This window comes from Podarcis muralis, chromosome 5 (genome assembly GCF_964188315.1).
Source record: "Podarcis muralis chromosome 5, rPodMur119.hap1.1, whole genome shotgun sequence".
Taxonomy (NCBI): Eukaryota; Metazoa; Chordata; class Lepidosauria; order Squamata; family Lacertidae; genus Podarcis; species Podarcis muralis.
This window is the reverse complement of record NC_135659.1, coordinates 49,820,284-49,841,047: the sequence shown is the minus strand read 5'-3', so window position 1 is coordinate 49,841,047 and position 20,764 is coordinate 49,820,284. Positions and strand designations below refer to the sequence as shown.

The 20,764-nt window shown below is 44.7% G+C and overlaps 1 protein-coding gene across 2 annotated transcripts in view; it reads right to left on the bottom strand.

Annotated features, from left to right (window-relative positions):
• The window catches only part of PIK3R3 (phosphoinositide-3-kinase regulatory subunit 3), a 244,736-nt gene that overhangs the window by 160,883 nt on the left and 63,089 nt on the right, over positions 1-20,764 (bottom strand). For both annotated transcript variants that reach the window (XM_077928772.1, XM_028733605.2), the window contains exon 5: positions 16,812-16,943. In XM_077928772.1, coding sequence (XP_077784898.1) covers positions 16,812-16,943 — 132 coding nt within the window. The remainder of the gene's footprint in view (positions 1-16,811; positions 16,944-20,764) is intronic.

The window sequence follows — 20,764 nt, the reverse complement described above, 5'->3', positions numbered from 1 at the left end:
GATTTGATGTTCCTTGCAATATGGTCAACTGGTGCGTCAGCTTTTCAGATACTGCAATAATGAGAGGTTTTTTATACCTAACACCTATAGTAAGACTAGTCACATCTTCTCACGTAGCAAGCAGCATAAATAATATCAATCCTTCTGAGAGGATTTCAGAATATCCCTGGTAGTCATCAGGAGAAGGCACGGACAAGGATCCCTCTCAATTTTATTTTTGGTAAGAATGCTTATCTATTTAATGACTACGTCCCAAAACCTTGCTAACACTGGGTACTTCCACCAAATGTGCCAATAAGTGCCTCTTTCCTGACAATTTTTCCATTACACTCCACTGATGGTTTTGTTTTATTTCTGTAGATGAGCTGGGTGTTGGGATATTTCCGTTCCACCTTAAACGGAAGCAGGCTTTGAGAGTCACAGAGTCTGCGCATGTCCTAGTGACAGGATGTTTATGTTTGCTGTTTCCTTTCGATTTCAGTCGGTCGGAGTCACTGACTCAGAACGGTCATGTTTTCCCTTTGTTCTGTTCAACGCTAAATAAAGTCTGTAAATTATGCTCTTCTGCGGTGCAAGCTTTCTGGCTGTGGTTTCTGCTGATAAACAGTGTGCACAAGCCTGGAATGTGGCAATCCGTTTCTGAGGCTTCGTGTCGCTAACTGCTGGATCTGCCTGGCTACGGGAGATCGATGGATGTCCGGCAGCCGGCTTGGGGCCATGATGGACAATATCTCCCTGGCAGTTTCCTAACAACAAGGTTATGGGCCCAGATTCACAGCACCTACAGGAGAGTAAAGCTGCAACAGACTGCGTTTGAGAGGTACGTGGGAAAAGCGAAAGAAAGGGAGGCTTTTCTGTTTTACCTCGGACGGAGCCTTTGAACTCCGGAAGGCTTAATTGGCCTGGGAGCCGAGCCAGAGAGTTCGTGATTAATGGCTGCCAAGATAAGGAGTCTCTGAAGTTAAAAAAGACTCACGGCTAAAGCAGAAGGCTGGAAATGGAGTTTTTCCAAGCTTCTGGAAATGCTGAATGCCCTAAGTTACATGGGCAGAATTATGAAACCTGGGCAAAATGGTGTGAGAGTTTGCTGCGTCAGTTTAGGGTGTGGCATACCGTGAGTGAGGCCCCCCCAGTTCCTCTGACAGAGAGATGGAAAGCCGATGATTCGAAGGCGATAGACGTAATAGTCTTATCCGTATCTCTTGAGGAAATTAAGACGCTGGCTGGCAACACCACTGCACGTGGAATGTGGTATGCTTTGATGAAAGCTCACAAGCCAGTCATCCCAGCCCAGAGTTTGACTGCATCGGAGGTCCAAGCTGTTTCCCAGAATGCGAGTGAGTGCAGGGATGCTGAGGGCACCGGTTGCAAGCTGCAGGGGGAGCTGACCGTCACGTCATCCCAGGCAGCATTCCAGCCTCCAGGGGGAGCCAAGGAGTCGGCAGCTGAGAGCTCTGTTTCTCGTGAGAACCAAGGTCATCGCCTTTGCAGAGGCCGGAAAGGCAAAGGTAAACAGGCGTCTGCAGATGGCCAGAAGCAGAGGGAGGGTGAAGAGCCCACGCCAGTGGAAAACAAGGCTTTGTTAGCTGGCACTGCTTCACCAAAGGCTAAAGGCACGTCTGCTGACCAGAAGCGGGGGGGCAAGCTGCAAAAGCCCACGCCAGTGGAAGACAAGGCTATGTTAGCTGGCACAGCTTCATCAAAGGCTAAAGGCACGTCTGCTGACCAGAAGCAGGGGGGCAAGCTGCAAAAGCCCAAGCCAGTGGAAAACAAGGGTTTGCTTGCTGTGAAGGCTGCTCCAACAGCCAAAGGCAGTTTTGTTGTTGATTCAGGCTGTACCCGCCACATCTCGAAGGATCGGCACCTCTTTATCTCCTTCAAGCCTCAGGAAGGTGAGATCCACCTGGCTGATGGAAGGACGTTGCAAATTGCAGGAGAAGGGACTGTGAAACTTGCAAGTTTGCACACAACCATCAGCGGTGTACTATATGTTCCAGGCGCTGCAAGCAATTTGTTGAGCGTCCCGCAGCTTACTGGACGTGGTTTTCAGATTTCCTTCAAGAGGAGCGTCTGTGTCATCAGTAAAGGCAAAGAGGACTATTTGCATGCAAAGTTTATGGATGGTTTGTTCCATATAACTTATGAGGACACTGCTGTTGTATCTAATGCTGATTCTTGTTGTGTTGCACAAACTAACAAAGTTCTTCATGCAGGTTGCATTCATGAAGCGCATCGAAGGTTTGGTCACCTCTCTTGGAAGGCACTGGCCAAGATGCTAGAGGTGGTTGAGGGTTTGAACATCAAACCCTGTAAATTTCATATGAAATGTGTATCTTGTGCAGAGAACAAGGTGAAGGTTGCTCCAAAAGGCAATATCTCCCTGGCAGTTTCCCAACACTGGGGTCATGAGCATGTAATACCAGCTGTGGACCAGTTTTAGGATTTTTTCCCATAAAACTGGCTGAAACAGAAGTAAAAAGCTTGGTTTGATTCTAATTTCTCCCCCAGCAACTTGCCCCATACAGCTTTTAATCCTGAGGAGGAAGGTAAACCTGTATCTTGCAAGACAGCATAATCTCTGACACCAGAGAGGGAAGGCAGACCCTCCAAGTGTCCCTATTTTCCAGGGACAGTCCCAGATTTACAGAAGCCTCTGATTTTATCCCAGAATGTACTGTTTTTCCTTAGGACATTGCTATTTTCATCCGAGAAATGGGAAGGTTGTGCTACTGCAATATTTCAGACACACTTTGCCTCTTGTGCCCCAAGGACTGAAAATCCTGCCAACATTCCATATAGGAATATGCAGATAGCTGCCTTATACTGAGCCAGACAATTGACTCATCGAACCCAGCATTGTCTATTGAGACTTGCAGCAGATCTCTAAGATCTCAGACATGGGGCCTTTTCATCTCCAGCTGAACTTATCATTTCAGCTGGCTGTGCCAGGCATTGTTGAACCCAGTACCTTTTGCATGCAGATTGAAAAGTCTATCGGCTGCCTATGTAATTTGCTTTGCCAAAATATTGCTCCCGATTGGACTCTTACAGCATATTCAGAGGCTTATTGGTTTTTGCTCGAAAACTCTTACCAAGATCTGGTGTCATCTGTGATAACTGACAAAGAGAACAGAACTTCTATAGGATTTATTCAAGAGCATGTGCATTACTCCAGCACTACTGCTTCAAGGTGATGTGTTGGAATGGGCAACCTGAAATTATCTCCCATTGCACTTCTTATACTGGAAAGGAGTGGTGGAAGACGCTCTTCTATGGCAACATTTTTGTGAACCAACAGTCCAGGAGCAGTGGGTTCACGATCCACGCTTTAAAAAATCTCGAATCTCCCGCTCCTTCTTTCGCTTTGTTAACCCTCCCCTCCAGTGAGAACAGCTAGGAAAGCAAATCCCGTTAAGGTTTTGTTAAGCTATATAAGCCCTTGTGTGTGGATGTCGTGACCAGGGCAAGAGCAGCCTTTGCCACCCCTGCCATCCTGCCCCAGATTGTGGTCTACACCATGCTGGGTAGTAATTAAACTCAGCAAAGCTGTTTCAATGAAATAAATAAATTCCAGCAGCACTCACAGGCAGCTCTCCTAAACGCCAGGGTAAAGCTGAGATCTGCTCAGCCACATTTCCCCAGCAAATAGGATCGAGACAAATCCACTTAGCAGCCGAGAAAGCAAAGCCTTCGGGCTGGCTGGGGTTTGTGTTGCCGTTGCAGCTATGCATTGCTCCGCACACACAGACCCTCCAGTACTGGCAAAGGCTCCTTTGATGTCTCACTGCCGCCGCCCCCCCCTCCCCAGCTCTTCATTAGAGCATTAGCAACACTCTGTGTGCCTGACCTTTCCTCTAGCAAAGGATTCAAGGAGCTCATTTGATTTAAAGGGGCGAAGAAAAAGAAGCCCTAGCAACAAAGAACATTCCACCGTAGCACCTTTACGGTGCAGCATCTACCACTGTGGACAAACATGCTGAGAGTTGCCAGCTGTCTCTTGATTTTTGTTTTTGTTTTACTTTTCAAAATGTCCCTTGCTGCAAAATGCTCACGACCTGGGGAGGAGGGGTGGGGGAGCACAGAGAAGGCATCTGAATCATACATTCCCTGGAGGCAGCTTGCAGGGATGGGGATCCATTAATGCCTTAAATAAAATACAATACGCAAAGTAAATTAAAATCTCAAATTCAGGCTCCAAAGATGCGCACGTCCCATTCAACTTACTACACTCCTTTTCTGTTCTACTAGCATGAAATATGAAATTTTGATTGTTGTTGTCTGTTTCAGCTTTTGAAAGGGGAGAAAGCTATTGTGTTGAGAACATCCTACAGAATATACCCGTAATAAAACACCACTCTGAAGGGGGAACTCAGGTCAAAATATCACAAGAATGCAGAATTCTTAGTTCAAAAAAAGAGAGAAAAAGACTGAAATAGTATGAGATTGCTGGCGGCATAGCAATACATAAAACTTATTGGTGGAAACATGATTCCTTCAAAAACACAACTGTTTAAACTAGCCACCACCATGTTTCACTCAGTATTTTACTGGTATTTTGGTGCTTTCTTTTTTAAATTTCAGCACTGATGTTGATTTTCAGCACTATTTTCAGCAAGTTTTTCAGACTTTGGTTTTGATGAGCATCTAAGGAATAGGGGTTGCACATTTGTGAGACAGGTAGCCACCAGAAACACCAGCCTATGTGCAATCACTGTTTGTGTTGATTTGGCATCTTGATAGTATATATTTCTTCACGCAAGAGGCAGTGATTGCTACCAACCTGGATGGCTTTGAAAGAGGACTGGACAGATCCACGGAGGATAAGGCTGCTAGCTGGGTGGCCCAAGACATTTTGGCACCTGAGGCAAACCACAAAATGGCACCTCCTCCACCAGGGAATGTGGGATGAGTGAAGATCTACCTCAGGAACAAGGCAGGGGTATCAAATCAGCCTTACCTGATGGTTGAGGTGGGAATCAAAGGCTGAGAGGGGGGGGGAATGGGTCCACTCTGAATCACACCAGTTGAGTGCAGAACCCAGAGGGCAGCCCCCACCATTTCCTCCCTAGAAGTGGGAGGAGAACAAGCAGTGCCTCCTATTCCCCAAGAGGCCATTGTAGAGGCAGCACTGGAGGGCTGCTGAGGAAAAGGCAGACCCAGCTTCCAAGGAATGTGCTGCAGTCGTTGTTGCCACTATGGCAGGAGCAGCAGCGGGCAATGCATTCCTTGGTGGCTGGATCTGCTGCCCCGTGGATCCTGCTACCTGCCACAGTTGCCTCAACTAGCCTGGTCAACCCTGGCTGCTAGCCCTGATGGCTATGCTGTGACTCCCAGAGGCAGTAATTCTTCTGAATATCAGTTGCCAGAAACTGTGGGGGGTCAGAGTGCTCTTGTGCTCAGGGACTTCTTGCAGATTTCCCAAAGGCGTCTGGTTGGCCCTTATGAGAAGATGATGATGCTGGACTAGTGGGTCCATTGACCTGATACAGCAGGCACTTCTTCTGATCTTATAGAAGGGAACTTGCAAATGCTAAGGCTCCTAGGGACCTACAAATAATTCATTGGTGTGACTTCTGCAGCTGTGTGTTAAGGCGTTGCTCTTTGGAACAGGGGTCCTAAGTTCTAGTTCCTTTCCCCTCCCAAATTACGGTTGCTGTCAGAAAAGCCAAAATTTAAGTGCATCTCCCAGACCTGGGACTCAATCCCACCTCTTATTTCCTATTCCATTGCTTGTCCCCACTGAGTTACCTAGGCTCTCTTGTGCCCTTAGCAAGGAGCTGTATCAGCACACACACACACGTCCCTTCTGTCCTTGGCAAGGAGATGCTGGCCACCCAGGGCAGCAGAGAAGTGGCCCAAGGAGCACGCTGATAGGCTCTTAGCCACTCTGAGCCAGAGTGGAAAGAGGCACAACTTTTGTGCGCCCAACCCCTCTTGGGCCTGCTTCAAAGACATGCTTTAGCTTAAGGTGGCGTTGGAGCTGTAGTTCATACTTAACAGTTGTTCTCACATTTCGGGCTTGGGGATGAGATGAAGAAGTAAGAGTGAAAAGGGGGGGGGGAGAAAAGAGGAGTGTGCCCACACGGGTAAGAACATTAAATGGCTATGCCTGTCAGGGCAAAGTGGGAGTGTTTCACAGAGTTCTCTCTAGCAAACTTACAGGAAAACTCTGAGAGCTTCAGCTCCTATCATGTGCCTATCTAGCAAACATTGAATTTTTGGTTTGACTGCCCTTGAATATTCCACACCCTTGGCAGGGGCCAACCTGGATTTACCTGCTCCTGGATTTACCAGCCATATTTCAAAGCTGTTTGCTTTGCCCTTGCAATGTGGCACCACACCATCCCTCTCCCTTACTACCTTTGCACAGACACCCAGTGCAAAAGTGTTGTGTGCAGTAGCCTAAGCTAAGTCTGTGCAGATTCCTTGCTACTACAGCAGGACTCCAACCTTTCTCCTGGGTCAACTACGGGTTCTACATACAAATCCTCCTGCCCATGACCAGGCACACGGACTGTTCCCAACAGCCTGCCTATGTCTTGTGTGGTGGTGGGGCGTTGGATGAATTCTCTGACATCATCCTCACCTTCTGGCCATAGCCACATGCTGGCTGGGTGGTGCCTTGCTTGCACGGCCAATATGGTGAAATTAAAGCAGCGAGTGCTACTGCAATTGATGGGTGGCAGCAGAGTTGCCAGGGAGATAGTGAGAGTAACTGTCGGTTTTGCTACATGAGTTTTTGTTTCTCCTGTCCTCGTGGTTTTGATTTTTTTGCTGCTGGGAGAGCAGGTCACATGAGCGGACAGGAGAGGGTTAATGGAGTTGGAAGCGCTGCTTGAAAGTTCTTTAATAGTCAGTGGCAAAGTTGTCAAGTTCTTTTTTTTGTTTTTGTAAGGAAAATTACAGGTAAACGACCCAAAATGACAAAGAAGCAGCTGGAGATTCTTCCGGAAGGTGAGAGCTATCTTGGCAAAAAGCGTACAGCTTTCTCTCCCTCTGCACCCCCACTCCCAGCTAAGGATGATGTAAGCAAGATCAGTGTCTGTGAGAGAAACAAAGACTGCAGTTTTGAAGAGGTCTGAGAAAGAGGCAAGAGGGCTAGATTTGAGCCCTGGTTTTCAAAGCTCTCTCTCTCTGCAGTTCTGATTTGGGACTGTGGATTGTGCTGCTGGAGTGTTTGCTACCATCTAAGCTTAATGTCACATTTTTGTAAATAAATATTACAAAACACCACCCCATAAATCTCCAGTGATCTTTTCATCTGAAGGAAACCAAACCTGTGTGTAAGTACTGTACTGTACTGTACTGTAAGTACTGTGCCCCCTGAAATTGGGGGAAAGTGGGGGTGCATGTAACAATATACTGTTATGCCCCCCCGACCCCAATTCTCTGAGGCTGAGAAGACCAGGGGTGCTGTGTGCACTCAGGCTCTGTTTCCTTAGGAACTAGAGACTTTTCCTTAGGAACTAGAGAGTTTTGTAGCATTTGCACTGATTTACAATTAAACAAGATGATGATAAGTTCACAGCAAGCGAGACCCCAACAGGTGACCCTAAATTCACTGTTTGCCATCAAATTCCTGCCAGCGCCATCACAATTTCCTACAGAGAGCAGCTCAGCCCTCTGCCGTTCAGTCCTCAGGATCAACTTGATCTAACTCCAGAGCTGCAGATTTTGTATGCACGCACACACTCTCTCTCACACACACACCCTGGCCAGGAAAAGGACAAAGGGGTGAGTCATCTTCCCATCTTTCTGGCCCATACACAAATGTAGCAGACAAGCCGCAGGCAAAGATCTTGCAAAACCAGTTCCTTATACTGTTAATCTTGGATCTTTTACAGCCAGAGTCACTAGTTTGGAAGGGATCCTGTGAGGACATTTAGACCAACCCGTAACAATACCTCACTGGTGCCAATACAGTGGATGCCTGCAGTTGGGGTGGGTGTGTCATAGGATTGATCTAAAATCAGAAGCAGAAAAGTGATGGTCCCCAACCACTTTCCTCAGAGATTTTTTTTTTTTAACAATGGAAAGGCATTATTCATAAAATCTGGGTATTTGGCCAGATGTTCTGCGGTCTTTCTAGGTCAGTTCCAAACCATTCTTTCTCAACTTTTATTTGTGGTTAAAAGTATAAGCACCAAAGCCTTTTCAGATTTTGCAAGGAAGACACTCTTCCAATTCCTCCCACTGGGGCTTGTACAGATAAGGGTCGTTGTTTACGGAAACATTAATGTGCCCTGCGTGCTAAAATGATGTCTGCGTCCTGCTTGCATGTTTCCAATTTTGTGCAATCACATGGCTGCACAAACACCAATTATTGCTAGCTGAGATACACTAGTACTGAACTGCTTCCTTATTTTACCGTATTTTATCTGATTACAGCAAATAGAAAAATGCTCTATGGCCTAGCTTCGTCCTGCCCCTGGAGACAGCAGTTGTATAATAGCTGTTTGGCTCAGGAAACATGCTTGCAGGTGAACGTGAAATATTTCCCCACCAATGAAAATGGCGGCAGCTGCCAGCAAGGTACACTGGGCCATGCCTTGTATCCTAGATGCAAGTCATTTAAGGAAAAACCAGCACCTTGAATTTAGGTCAATATATCAGGATCGTTGCGATATGGTTTCTGTGGTCAAATGCAGCTATTTATTTATTTAGAAATTTCATAAACCAGCTGATTAAGGAAAAAACTATCCAGGTGGTGCAGAGAGAGAGAAAAATATGGCTAAAATCAACAAACCAATCAAAAAGCAAGGATGCATGTCAGGGAACTGCCATCGGAGCTAGAGGCGGAGGGAGGGCTCCAGAGGGATGCTGGAGAGGGTCCTAGCAAGGAGAGAGGCAGCCCATCTACGGGGGAAGAAAATCAGCGTAACACCAGTGGAGAAGGGGGGCAGATGGGGGAATCGGAGGGGAGGCTCCAGGACTCTTCACTGGAGACCAGCGGAGAGAGTACGGGTACTCCGCTGCCCACACCCTCCCTGCGCAGGAGACTTCCGTGCAGGGAGAGTAGGAGGAGACTTGGCGTCAAACAGCTTTTATGCTGGAAAAGGTTCAAGAGACGCCCACTGACGGATTCTGCCAGCGACTGAGACAGCCACGAAACTTGAGGCTGTCCAGACAGAGAGGGTTCAACCAGGCAACCTAGCCAGGAGTGGTAGCAACTTACGCACGAGCAACCCCTAGAACCATTACAATGCATAAATTCATCATCACTGAAAACAAAGATAAAATAAATAACCCTTTGAACCACTTGTGATCTATTGAATCTCCAACTGTTATCAAGGGCAGCCCCACATGCAAGGCACAACGCTAACCAGGCCAAGTGATTACCCAAGCATGCAAGGCAGCAGCCAAGTCCCGAGTCTCTGTGGCAGAAGATTAAAAAGACCAGTTTAATTTCAAATTCTCTCCCGAAAGGACACTTTTAAATGCCTCGGCTGGAAACACTTGTTTGACTCCCTTTACTGCTGGCTCTGGCGTCCTTCCTGCGTTCCAAAAAGAACAGAGATCAGAGCCACCGTGGAATTTTAGGAACTCTTTGGCTGAGAGGTGTGGGGAGAGCAAGAAGGGGCAGGGGGAGATGGCTCTGCTTTGAAGTAATTTAATGAGCAAGGCCAACTAATTGCTTTCTAATTAAGTCCTTTTTTTTCCTTTTCCTTTTTTGCTTGGGCAGAAGACACCCTTTGATTTCCTTTGGAGTAAGTAATGTGGGAGCAGAGATACACAATCCCAGTGCTGCACTCCCTTCAAGGGCAGGTCCAGGATGAAATGTAAAAAATTAATGGAGCGATTGACTCTGGAAAAGTTTGGGGCAGGGAAAAGACTTATTTCCAATGTGGATTGTGTGGGTGGGTGGGTTTTGATGGAATTTGGCCCATGCTAATGTGGGAGGTCAAGGGAAGCTGACACCGGACATTTAAGTGCAGAAGGCAAGGCCAAAACAATGCATTAAGCAAAAGCGATTGTGTAACTATGGCTAAAACAGGCATAGGACAAAATATGTTGATCTGGATAAAAAGGGACTGCACAAATTTGCAGACCTGCATAACGTACGGTGCACATGCTGTTCCTGGACTATTTGTGGCCCGCCAGGGGAATTCCAGATACTCAGTATTTGCAGTATTTTCTCACCTCATTGTGAGAACATCGCTGTGAGCCAACAAAGTCTATGAAAAGCAGCAATAAGACTGGGAGGCTACTTGAAACACTATGTCCATGTTGCTCTCCGCCTCCTGGGTACCAGATTTTCCAGTCTCCTGCAACCAGCCACGCTGCACAACCTGCCTACATTTAAGACCTGCTGAGGGCCAAACTAGGTAATAAATTAGTTCCATATTTCTACCCTGACAGGCACTGTTTGTTTCTTAACACAAAATGCCAGCTATCCCATTCTAGCAAGGGCAGGCCAAATGACATGTGCCAAGGCAAGTCATGTATGCTGAAACATATAGAACTACCCCAATTACACAGAAATCGGTGGGGATCTGAGCAGGGCCAGCCTTACTATTAGGTGGAATGAGGCAACCACCTCAGGTACCAAATTCTGGGAAGCAGCATCCCCTTCCATTGGAAGATGAAGCTTTCTGTGCCACACAGAGGGTCCCGCAGCCCCTGCTACCTTCAGGAACCTTGGGGGATGCCATCCTAGTGCCAGTGCTGAAGTAACATTCAACGGTCAGACGAGTCAACTTCTGCATGTGGAATTGGGTGGGTGGCCGCCATCTTGTCCTTTGGATTGGTCTGCCCTGGGTTTGACTAGCAGAAGGTGTGGATGGATGAGAAACACAGAACCTTCTCCCTGCCTGTCATTTAATTCACCTTGTTTCTCACCCCAAGTGACTTGTTTTCGTCACTAAAATTCTGATACTAGAACTTTTGCAGTTGCATGTGGAGGGCAGGGTTCAGTGCTGTCTCATCCACATGCCCCCTTTTTTGCTATTCAAATTGTACCCAACCTTTCTTCCCGCATGACTGGAGCAATTCCATGCTTGGATCACATGGAACTGCCATCATCGTGTCTAGTTTGGCCCTCAGGAGCTGTGTTAGGAACTCTCATGAGACAGCTGTGATCACCCTGCCATAAACAACTTCCACTCCTGGGAAAGAGGTTTTGGTTACTTTTCCAGACCACAGTGGTTGGGCTCAGCCCTAGGCTAAAGGGTGAAACAATAGCCTATGGTGCCAGCTATTCCAACAGAAGGGAAATCCCTGCCTTGTGTGCACTTCTTGTGTTACTCAAATTGGCTGAGCCAAAGAAGGGAGAGGGGGAGGGAGAAGAATAACCCAAAGCCTGTCTGAGTTCAGTCTGGCCTCTAGTACTCCCATTGTGAAAGCTTCACTTGAGACATGCCATGGCATGAAGCTCTCAATTCTCCAGAATTACCAAAGAAAAGAACCCCATAGTTCTACGGAAGTTTCACAACTTCTCTGTGTCAAGGGGGGGGGGTAGGGAGAAGCGCATGACTGCATAAGATAACAAGAACAAAAAATAAAATAAAATCTATAGCTAATCAACTTTGCTATCTTCCCTTTTAGAGAAATAACAGAACAGCAGCTCTGTCGTGGTGAAGTGCAGAAGCTTCGGTTCAGCATGTGGTCAAAAAGATGGCAGTACATGGCTGACCATGAACTTCAGGGTTGGCTCCTGAAGTTTGAGAGGCTCTTAGGCAGTGAACTCTGGTAGTCACCCCCCTTTGTTGGTAGACCCCTTTAGGTTTTCCTGAAGGCAGCAGGTGGCAGTGCTCTGGGAAGACCTACAGCCAGAAGTTCGGCCCCTGCTCTCCAGTTAACATGGCAAACCCACAGTCTTCTCGGGTTGGCTAAAGAAACCAGGGGTTCCAACTATAGGCAGATTTGTCTGCTGGCTTAAATCATTGCCAGCTTTTCTTTCAGGAAACAAAAGTGGTACCACGTTGCAAATGCTTCACACAGCATTTCCCTGTGCTCATTTGCTTTCATCTGACTGGATCTTTAATGGATATTATGAAGGAATAGTTTTTCATCTTCCTTGGGAGCCTTGTTATTACAATAATTAAGACAATTTTAGCAGGAAAATTCTGGACAAGAAAAAAAATTGTATCCAAATGTTGGCTTAGGTGCATATAAATACATTTGGATGTTGGAACCAGATTTTTAAAAGAATGTATTTTGGCTGGACCCAGCTGAAAGGATTCTGCCTTTGAAAGACCTTGGGAATGCAGGAGGAAAACTGCAGCTTTCGGTGGTATGGAACAAATTGTAACCATGTAAGCCAGTCCTACTGCTGGTCTGTGAAGTGATGTTCTTCTCTTTCTCCTTCCACACAGGAATCGTGCATTGGATTGGTGGTGCTCCACAAAGGAACAGAATGAGGCTGCTGAGATTAAGAAAGTTTGGTGGGAGGGGAGAGGGAGATGGGGGAAAATAATAATAATAATCCAGGACTGAATTTTTGTGTAACAGACCTGGAAACTCAGTTCTGGCACCGAAAGCAAATTTATGGGCTGAGCATATGCCTGAAACCTGCAACAGCAAGAGCACTAAACTCTTGCAACAGCTTCACATCACTAGATGTGTATTTGTCTTGACTCAGAGACACATACTGCAACTTGGAAGACAATCAGAGTTCAGTACTTTGCATGCATGCAGTTGTAGGGTTTCAGCTGGAATTCTTCTCCACCTTGCTGTAAGAACTTTAAGGAACTCTGATTAGACACAGGCTGTGTACACACCATACATTTAAAGCACCCCCCCCCCCATAATCCTGGGAACTGTAGATTGTTATGAGTGCTGGGAATTGTAACTGTGTGGTGCGCAAATGACAGTTCCCAGAATTATTGCAGCAGTGGGGCAGGATGGGTTTTAACTGTATGGTATGTATTCAGTTGATGAGATATACTTTATTACCAACCACAGTCAGCACAAGGTGTGAAGCTGAAGTGACACTGTCCATTTCTGACAACATCACTGACCCAAGTTGTCGGCCTTAGCTTCTACTTTCTCATCTTTATGGAGCTTGAGTCAACATGCCTATGCTCTGGCAGAGTTTTTCCAAAATAACTAAATATATAAGGTAAACCTTTAAAATGGCTGTGCACTTGTGGTGAAGAACAAAGATGATATATGTCAAATTTGATCCGAATCTGTTGGCAGTAGTAATGGTCACAAAATTACAACGGGCTGGAAGTGATACCCATTTGCCCTTAACTGGTTCAGGGCAAGGAAATGATCCAAAATAAGCAATCTGTAAGGCAAAAAGCAGGCGTCTGCATGCTTACCAGATTCTGGATCCATTCCTGTTGATTGCAAATGGATGCTGGCATAGCGCTCATGATGTATTTCTGCATCCAGCACTTAGTATCACAAACAGAGTTCCAGTTTGCTGGATCAGGGCCACAGGCCCAGCACTGAGTAAAAGTTATCGGCTCTGTGAGTTTTGACCAGCAGCAGTTACCTGTTTAGAAAATGGAAGGAAGGAAGGAATCCAGGCTCCCCCTCCAACAGGTGAATTGCTCTGACAAAAGTAACAGCAGCAACCTTCTTTGGTTTGGTGGGCTCATGCATGTAGATTTTTATACAGAGCAGTGTGAGCTAGAACTGTCTATACCAATGCTTGATGGACAATACAGATGCATTTTTAGGAGATGGTTACCAGTAATGCATACAAAGTAAGTGGCAAACTGTCTCTTTTCATCATATTTTATGTGGGGATGTCATTAATCATACTGGGTCTAAGTTCCCGGTTTGTAAATTGGAGAATTATTTTTGGCATCTCTCAGGAGGCAACGCACATAAGATAGATGAAGACGAGGGTGCTTAGGAGGCTTGCTGCTTATAGGTCTACAGTAATAGAAAGTATCATTAAGCATTATTATTAGCTATTATTTTTATAGCATTCTTTTAAAAACGCATGCATTTTACAGGGGCTTTGGAATCAAGTAGCTGAGATTCTTCTGCTGATCACTGAAAAGTCAAAGTCTCCTCTTCTGAGTTCTGCTTCTTTTAACTTTCACAGTTTCAAGTATTTGGCCTGATGCTTCCAACAAATAATTCCAGTAAAATCTAAATCTAAACACAGAAACTTATTTATATATAGGGCCAAGGAGAAGAAGAGGAGGAGGAAGAGGAGGAGAATAAAAAAACGCCCCGCAAGAACTAAGAGGGGCTTCCAACTTGTCAAACTAAAAAAGGCCCCAGAGATTTTTCTATGCCCATATAAAGCCAAAAAAGGACTCGTTTGCAGTTAAAACCCTACCAGGCAGCTCAGCCAAAAAATTACAATAACACTTTCTTTCTAGGCCAGTATCACAGGGACTTGGCAGCCACTTGGGCTTCTGGCCTGGAGTAACATACACGGTCTGAGCTTATATCCTTTTCAGTGCTTGAGGCAGCAGCACCATGTCTCCTGGTGTGTCCGGACTACTAAGAATAGGAAGAATGTGAACTGGAATTTGGACAGGGCTCTTTACAGTTTCCAGTCTCCTTCTTAATTTCTCCCAACGCTATAAACTCCTGGCTGTCTCCAGCACAACAACATTGATGTTCAGCTGGCCGTTGGCTGTCACCACCACCACCACCACCACTTATCAACATGCTCATGCACTAAGTTGGAGCACCCACCATGTACACAGGCAAGCTGAAAAACACAACACTGGTCTGAAGCCAACAACTGCACACCCAGCACAGAAGCTTCAGGCAAGGGAGTTACATTTAATAAATTGATTTTGCCTTTATTGGTTCTTTGTAGCACAGGAATTCTATTAAACTCGAATGGAACTGGAACGAGAGACATGCCTAGCCTCCACCTTGTTACTTTACTTTTGCCATCTCATTTCTTTGAAAGGGCAGGGATGATGCAATAAATGGAAACTGAATCAGGGCAGGAAAGTGTGGTGCAAATCTAAATAATAGGTAAATCAGCCGTCAAAGCTTGCCAAGACCACCTCCTTTGTTCTTAGAACACACGCAAAAAGTTATCTAATCCACACCTGAAGGGAGCTATTTGGCACATTTTAAAAGAAAGAATTGTCAATAGAGTCCAGTGCATTGGGACATGCTGCTTTTTCTGGTGGCGAAGGAAAATAAAGGGAATTTATGCACTGCCTCCTACAATGGAAAGCTCAGCACTTTCTTCTGCAAGGGGAAAATAAATACCTTGCTGGGAGTTTGACCAGAGAAATGGCCGGAGAAGTGGTGGAACAGCCCTCCTTCTGCTGCCATTATTCTGCTTAAACTTGCAACTTCCCAAGTTTGTTTTCCCCCTGCTTCTTTTTCTTTTACAAAGCTGGAAGAAGGATACATGTAATAGCATGTCCCAACTAGTTTGGACCTTAAGGTAAGCTCCTCCATATACTAACCCACAACCACATCTCACGCATTAACCCTTGCTGTTCAGAATATATTTCCCTATGAGTAGACGAGAGGTGGACCTACCCAGGCAACCTGATAAACAGAACAACAAAACATTCTAGGAACAAACCTAGGAAGCTGCCTTATACCAAGCCAGACCATCTAGCTCAGTATTGTCTGCATTGAGGGGCAGCGGCTCTCCAGGCAGGGCTCTCTTTCAACCCTACCTAGAGATGCTTTGGACGTGCAGCTTGCAATGCAGATGCTCTATCACTGAGCTATAATTGTTTAAGAACTGAGCCAAGCTATGTGCTGGAAGGAAGGGCAATCCAGTGTGGTGTGGTGGTTAAGAGCAGTGGACTCGTAATCTGGTGAACTGGGTTTGATTCCCTGCTCCTCCTCATGCAGTTGCTGGGGGACCTTGGGCCAGTCACACTTCTCTGAAGTCTCTCAGCCCCACTCACCTCACAGAGTGTTTGTTGTGGGGGAGGGAGGGAAAGGAGAATGTTAGCCACTTTGAGACTCCTTAGGGTAGTGATAAAGCGGGATATCAAATCCAAACTCTTCTTCTTCTTCAATCCTCATTCCGCCCCCCCACCCCAAAGAAAAACACAGCATTCCTACTACTGCATCTGTTAAAGCCCCTCCCCATCTCATTTCATTAGCAGCATGAACTCTGTACAGGACAGGCCTAGATCTCATTTTGATTTATCTGCCAAATCCACATTATCAGTTGGCTTGGGATGGGGTGACTTTAGAGTTGCACATTTTAACTGGCAGATCAATCATCTCAAGCTTTAGTTGATTGATCAGTGGGAGCTAACTTTAACTAGTGGTTCTGAAAACTAAAGCTCTTTGGTTTATTTTTTTATGTTACTTTTGTTTTGGTGTTTTATTGCAATTATGGGTTTAAAAACATTAAGACTGTATTTCCTTCTTAACAATGAGTGGTGATTTTTGTTTATTAGATTGTAAATTATCTTATGCTGTATTACATCAAGTAGATTGTAATTTATCTTACATTACATTAAGTAAAATATACCTATACTGTGTTTTATGCAGTTTTATTTAAATGCAACTGATTAATTAATAAGATAATCCATTAAAAGGCAGGTGATCAATAAATTAAAACACCTTCATCAAACCACATCCTTACATCCTTACTGCAGCCAGATACTAAAAACCACTAGTTAGAGTGTTGCTGCCTCAATCACAACAGCCCTCACTGATCCATGCATACAAGAGCACAACAGGCTTCCACACATTAATTCAAATTATCACAGCAATATTTAAAGAGAGAAACGTATAAAGTTATAACACTACTATCCAACTGCAGCCCCTTTGAAAATAAAATAGGATTGAGTCCGATGTATCTAGTCAGGCAGCTTTTCCTTTATTTCCTGAAAAGTGTGACACAACAGAACTCTGGAATATGAAGCTTTTAAAATGGTAGAAAGGAAATAGCAGGCATTTACCTTGAACTATGTAAAGTAATTCACTGTAAGTTGCTGGGTGAATCACGGGGCAAGGGAGCTCCTGAAGGTAGTGCCTGAGCAGTTCACCTAATGTCTGCCCATCAAACTGGTCCAGATCAACAGATCCCAAGTCTGGAAGAAGAAAAGGAGGGCAGGTTATCCTACAGAGTGCTTTTGCAACTGGGGGTAGGGAGGAAATTGAGCTGTTTGTTGTACAGAAGGAACCTAGCTTTGGATTGCAAATCCTGATGCTGGAGAACAACATGAACCGTATACCAAGAATGCCTTGTTCTGCATTCATTTTGAATTTACTCATCAAGAGCTTCTGTACTGGGCTGCTTCTTGGATACTCAGAGATCTGAAAAGCACTGAAGGATGTGAAGGACTTCTAATATCCTGCACTTTCTGGAGAAAAATGCTGAAAAAAGCATCCTATTCAATATACCACTAATTCATATAAATGGACACAATATATCTCAACTTAAAAGGGGTGTGTGTGTGTGTGTGTGTGTGTGTGTGTGTCCCATTTTGACTTACCAGAATGGAAGGAAACAAAAGTCTCCCCAACTAGTATAAAACTAGAAAAATATCACTTTCCAGTCTACCATAACTCACAAAAGTAGAGGATTATTATGTGTAACAAAACATAATTCACCAACAACTGGGGAAAGTGTTATTTTACAGCTGCACATATACTTTTTCTTGGTATACACATACACAGAGATCCAAATGTCATATAAATCACTGAATTTGCTCACTTTCTAAAAAAGCTTGACTTTAAACTCTATATTTGAGTTTTTGCAAACACAGAGTACAATCCATCTTGGATTGCCAGGTTCTGGTCCTCAGACTTGGGATTGTAGCCTTAAAGACCAAGGATGGTCCCAGCAGGACCGAGGCTGTAGTCACCTGATAGGTGTGTGTGTGTGTGTTGTCTCAAGTATCTCTTTCTAGCTTCTGCAATAAACAGCACGAGCAATTACAAAAGGACAAATGACTCCACCTATTTCCGATGATCGTAATATGCACCTGTAAAATAATGGCTTACTTTTCAATACAAATTCATTCAATCTCAAATTTTATAGCAAATTTCAGGTGGTCGCTTGTAATTAGATTGCTAATTATAATTAACCACCATTCATTAAAAATTAATGATGCCTCCACTTATTTTTAGGTATTCGCCACAGAAACCATTTCTTACCTATCATATACAGTGGTACTTCGGGTTAAGTACTTAATTCTTTCCGGAGGTCCATTCTTAACCTGAAACTGTTCTTAACCTGAAGCACCACTTTAGCTAATGGGGCCTCCTGCTGCTGCTGCGCCGCCGGAGCACGATTTCTGTTCTCATCCTGAAGCAAAGTTCTTAACCCGAGGTACTATTTCTGGGTAGCGGAGTCTGTAACCTGAAGCATATGTAACCTGAGGTACCACTGTATTACCGAAAACAGGAAGGGGCCATTTCCAAGATATCAAAATTTGTGAAAAGCAATTTTGGGATATATATATATTAAAAGGATTGTATCAACAAAGACTGGCTCTTTTTCCTTAGAGAGGAACCTATAATTTGCCCAAAAATAAGAACTGACAATTAGAAATGGCAAGTGACCACAAACCATGGGGACACCTAATTATATCCCCTGTGTCCTACATGTCACCCCTTGGAAAAGGGGTGTGACGCAAAACTCAGCCTCAAGGCCACTAGTTCCGTGGAGCCATTTATGTGTCTAAGCCACTGCATACCGCCCATGCAGGGGGATTTCCATTCCAATGATCTCCACAGATGTTTAGAGCCTTTTGACACAATCACCCTACCCCTCGAATGCCAGAAGCACTTTTTAACCATTGCACAATAGTCCTGGGGAAGCAATGTGACCCACTAGCCTGATTGCTAAAGTTTGTCTAGCTTGCTGTAACAGGCTTCCAGAACTTTACTTTGGGGTCACAATCTAAGCTTATAGATATTTCTCTTCTTCACTGCAAAAGATCATTCATCCCCACCCTAGTTTCTATTTGTTGCTGAAATCAGCCTAGAAAGTATTGTGAATATTCGACAAATTTCTTCGTTCCTGCCAAACGATCCCATGGAGGGTGTCAAGCAGCCACCGCCCTTTCTGGTTCTACCTGATCACTCCACAGTTTAGGGTAAGTTGCTGTGGACAGATGCTTCCATTAGGACCTCCCTTCTTCTCACTAACTGGAGTCAAGTGCAAAGTGGTGGTTTGAGGGGAGGAGCCAATTACTCACTGCACCCCATGAGGCATACACCAAGATAACTGCATAAAACCACACACAGCGCCAAATCTCTGTGTGAGTTACCACAGACTAGGGTTTCTAATAGCATAATGTATCTGGGGATGAGTTTTTGTTGTGTTGCTTCTAAAGTTATGCAACTGGAAGTTTGAAATTTTTGGTAGTCTGCTCAAAATCATCTAGCGATGTAACATCTTGGTTCAAAGTACACTTCATTTGCAGGGAAACAAAGGAATCCTTAAATTAGCATAGTTTCTCTGATGGGCTTTTCACAATTCCCCTCTCATAAAACTTCTGGGAAGACTTGTAGCTAACTTTTGGTCCAAATCACTGTGGGTGATGAAACCCTTTGCTGACCTACTCCTTAAAAAACCAGGACTCTAGCTTCTCATATGCTGACCCAGCTTGTGTCCTATGTGTTGCTATAATAATGGAATATACTTCTTTATTCTGCTTCATTTGTTCTCTCAGAGAACATGTACTAGCATATTTGCCTCTGCAAACTTTATAAAATGATGTGATAAGAATCTGGAACAAACAAACTTCACTTAACACTGTGCAACCCTTAACTGCAACTGATCTCAACATGGTTGCTGCTGCTCTGCATTTCAGTTCCCTTCTGGTGTTCCCCAGAACTGCTTCCTTCTATGGACCTGCTTGTGAGACGCTTTGGTTCCTGATATCAATAGAGCTGAAGCAGATGAGAGTTGATGGCCTGCATTTGATGTCCCAAAGATGCTTAAAAAAATCTAGTACCCTATAATTACAGATACACGTCCCTTGCTTCTTTCTACCATTTGATAACACAGTTGATCTCTTGGTTAGATTTTTAATATTCTTTGTTTATTTTTGTGTGCATTTCACATGATACTGATTTCCAATTTTTTTCCTATATTTAAAAAAAAATGTATTGTTGTGCTGATGTTTTTAAGCCAAGGATAGAGAAGCTGTGGCCCTTCAAGTATTATTGGACCCCCATGAGCCCCAGCCAGCACAGTCAGTCATTGGGGATGATGGCTGCAGTCTAGCAATATGTGGGGAACCCCAGGTTCTCTATCCCTCGTTTAAGTCATTTGTGCCAACCTATGTTTAAATGCTCCATTATAAACACTTCTGGCACCCAGATTTTCATAGGGAAACTGAGGCACCTCCAAATGCCTAAAGGCAGCTAGTATTAATTGAAAATAAGATGCCAGTATAACTGGTTCCTTATCTTTTGTTGCACACACCTTTCAGCAAAAGGACATGAGGGTTTTCTCTTGGGTTAGCATCAGTAGCTAATCTCTCATTATGTCACCGATAGCATACAATGGATGATTGTGAAATATTAATAATAATAACCTGCAGTGGGAAATCTAGCAACCAAATCTCAAAACTCCTGTTTAAGAGTGGCCAGCACTGCTTCACTTTCAAGATCTTGCATACAAATCACCTTATTTTGAATCTTCCTGGTTTGGGAATCAGAGGCTGCAGCTCAGCATTATTCTCGCCCCCCCCCCTTTTCCAGGCCTAAAGATACTTCCCATGGAAAGGGACTGAAGGAAGAACTGTGGCTCTTACTGCTGATTTCTTTGGCCAAAGCCTGAATGTATTTAGAAAGGACTCTGTCCATTTCCTTGAGGCTGACTGTTTGGTTGTACTTTAATAAGCTGGATCACCTGCGTGGAAAGTACAGGGAAGCGCTGGGGTCAGAGGAAGGC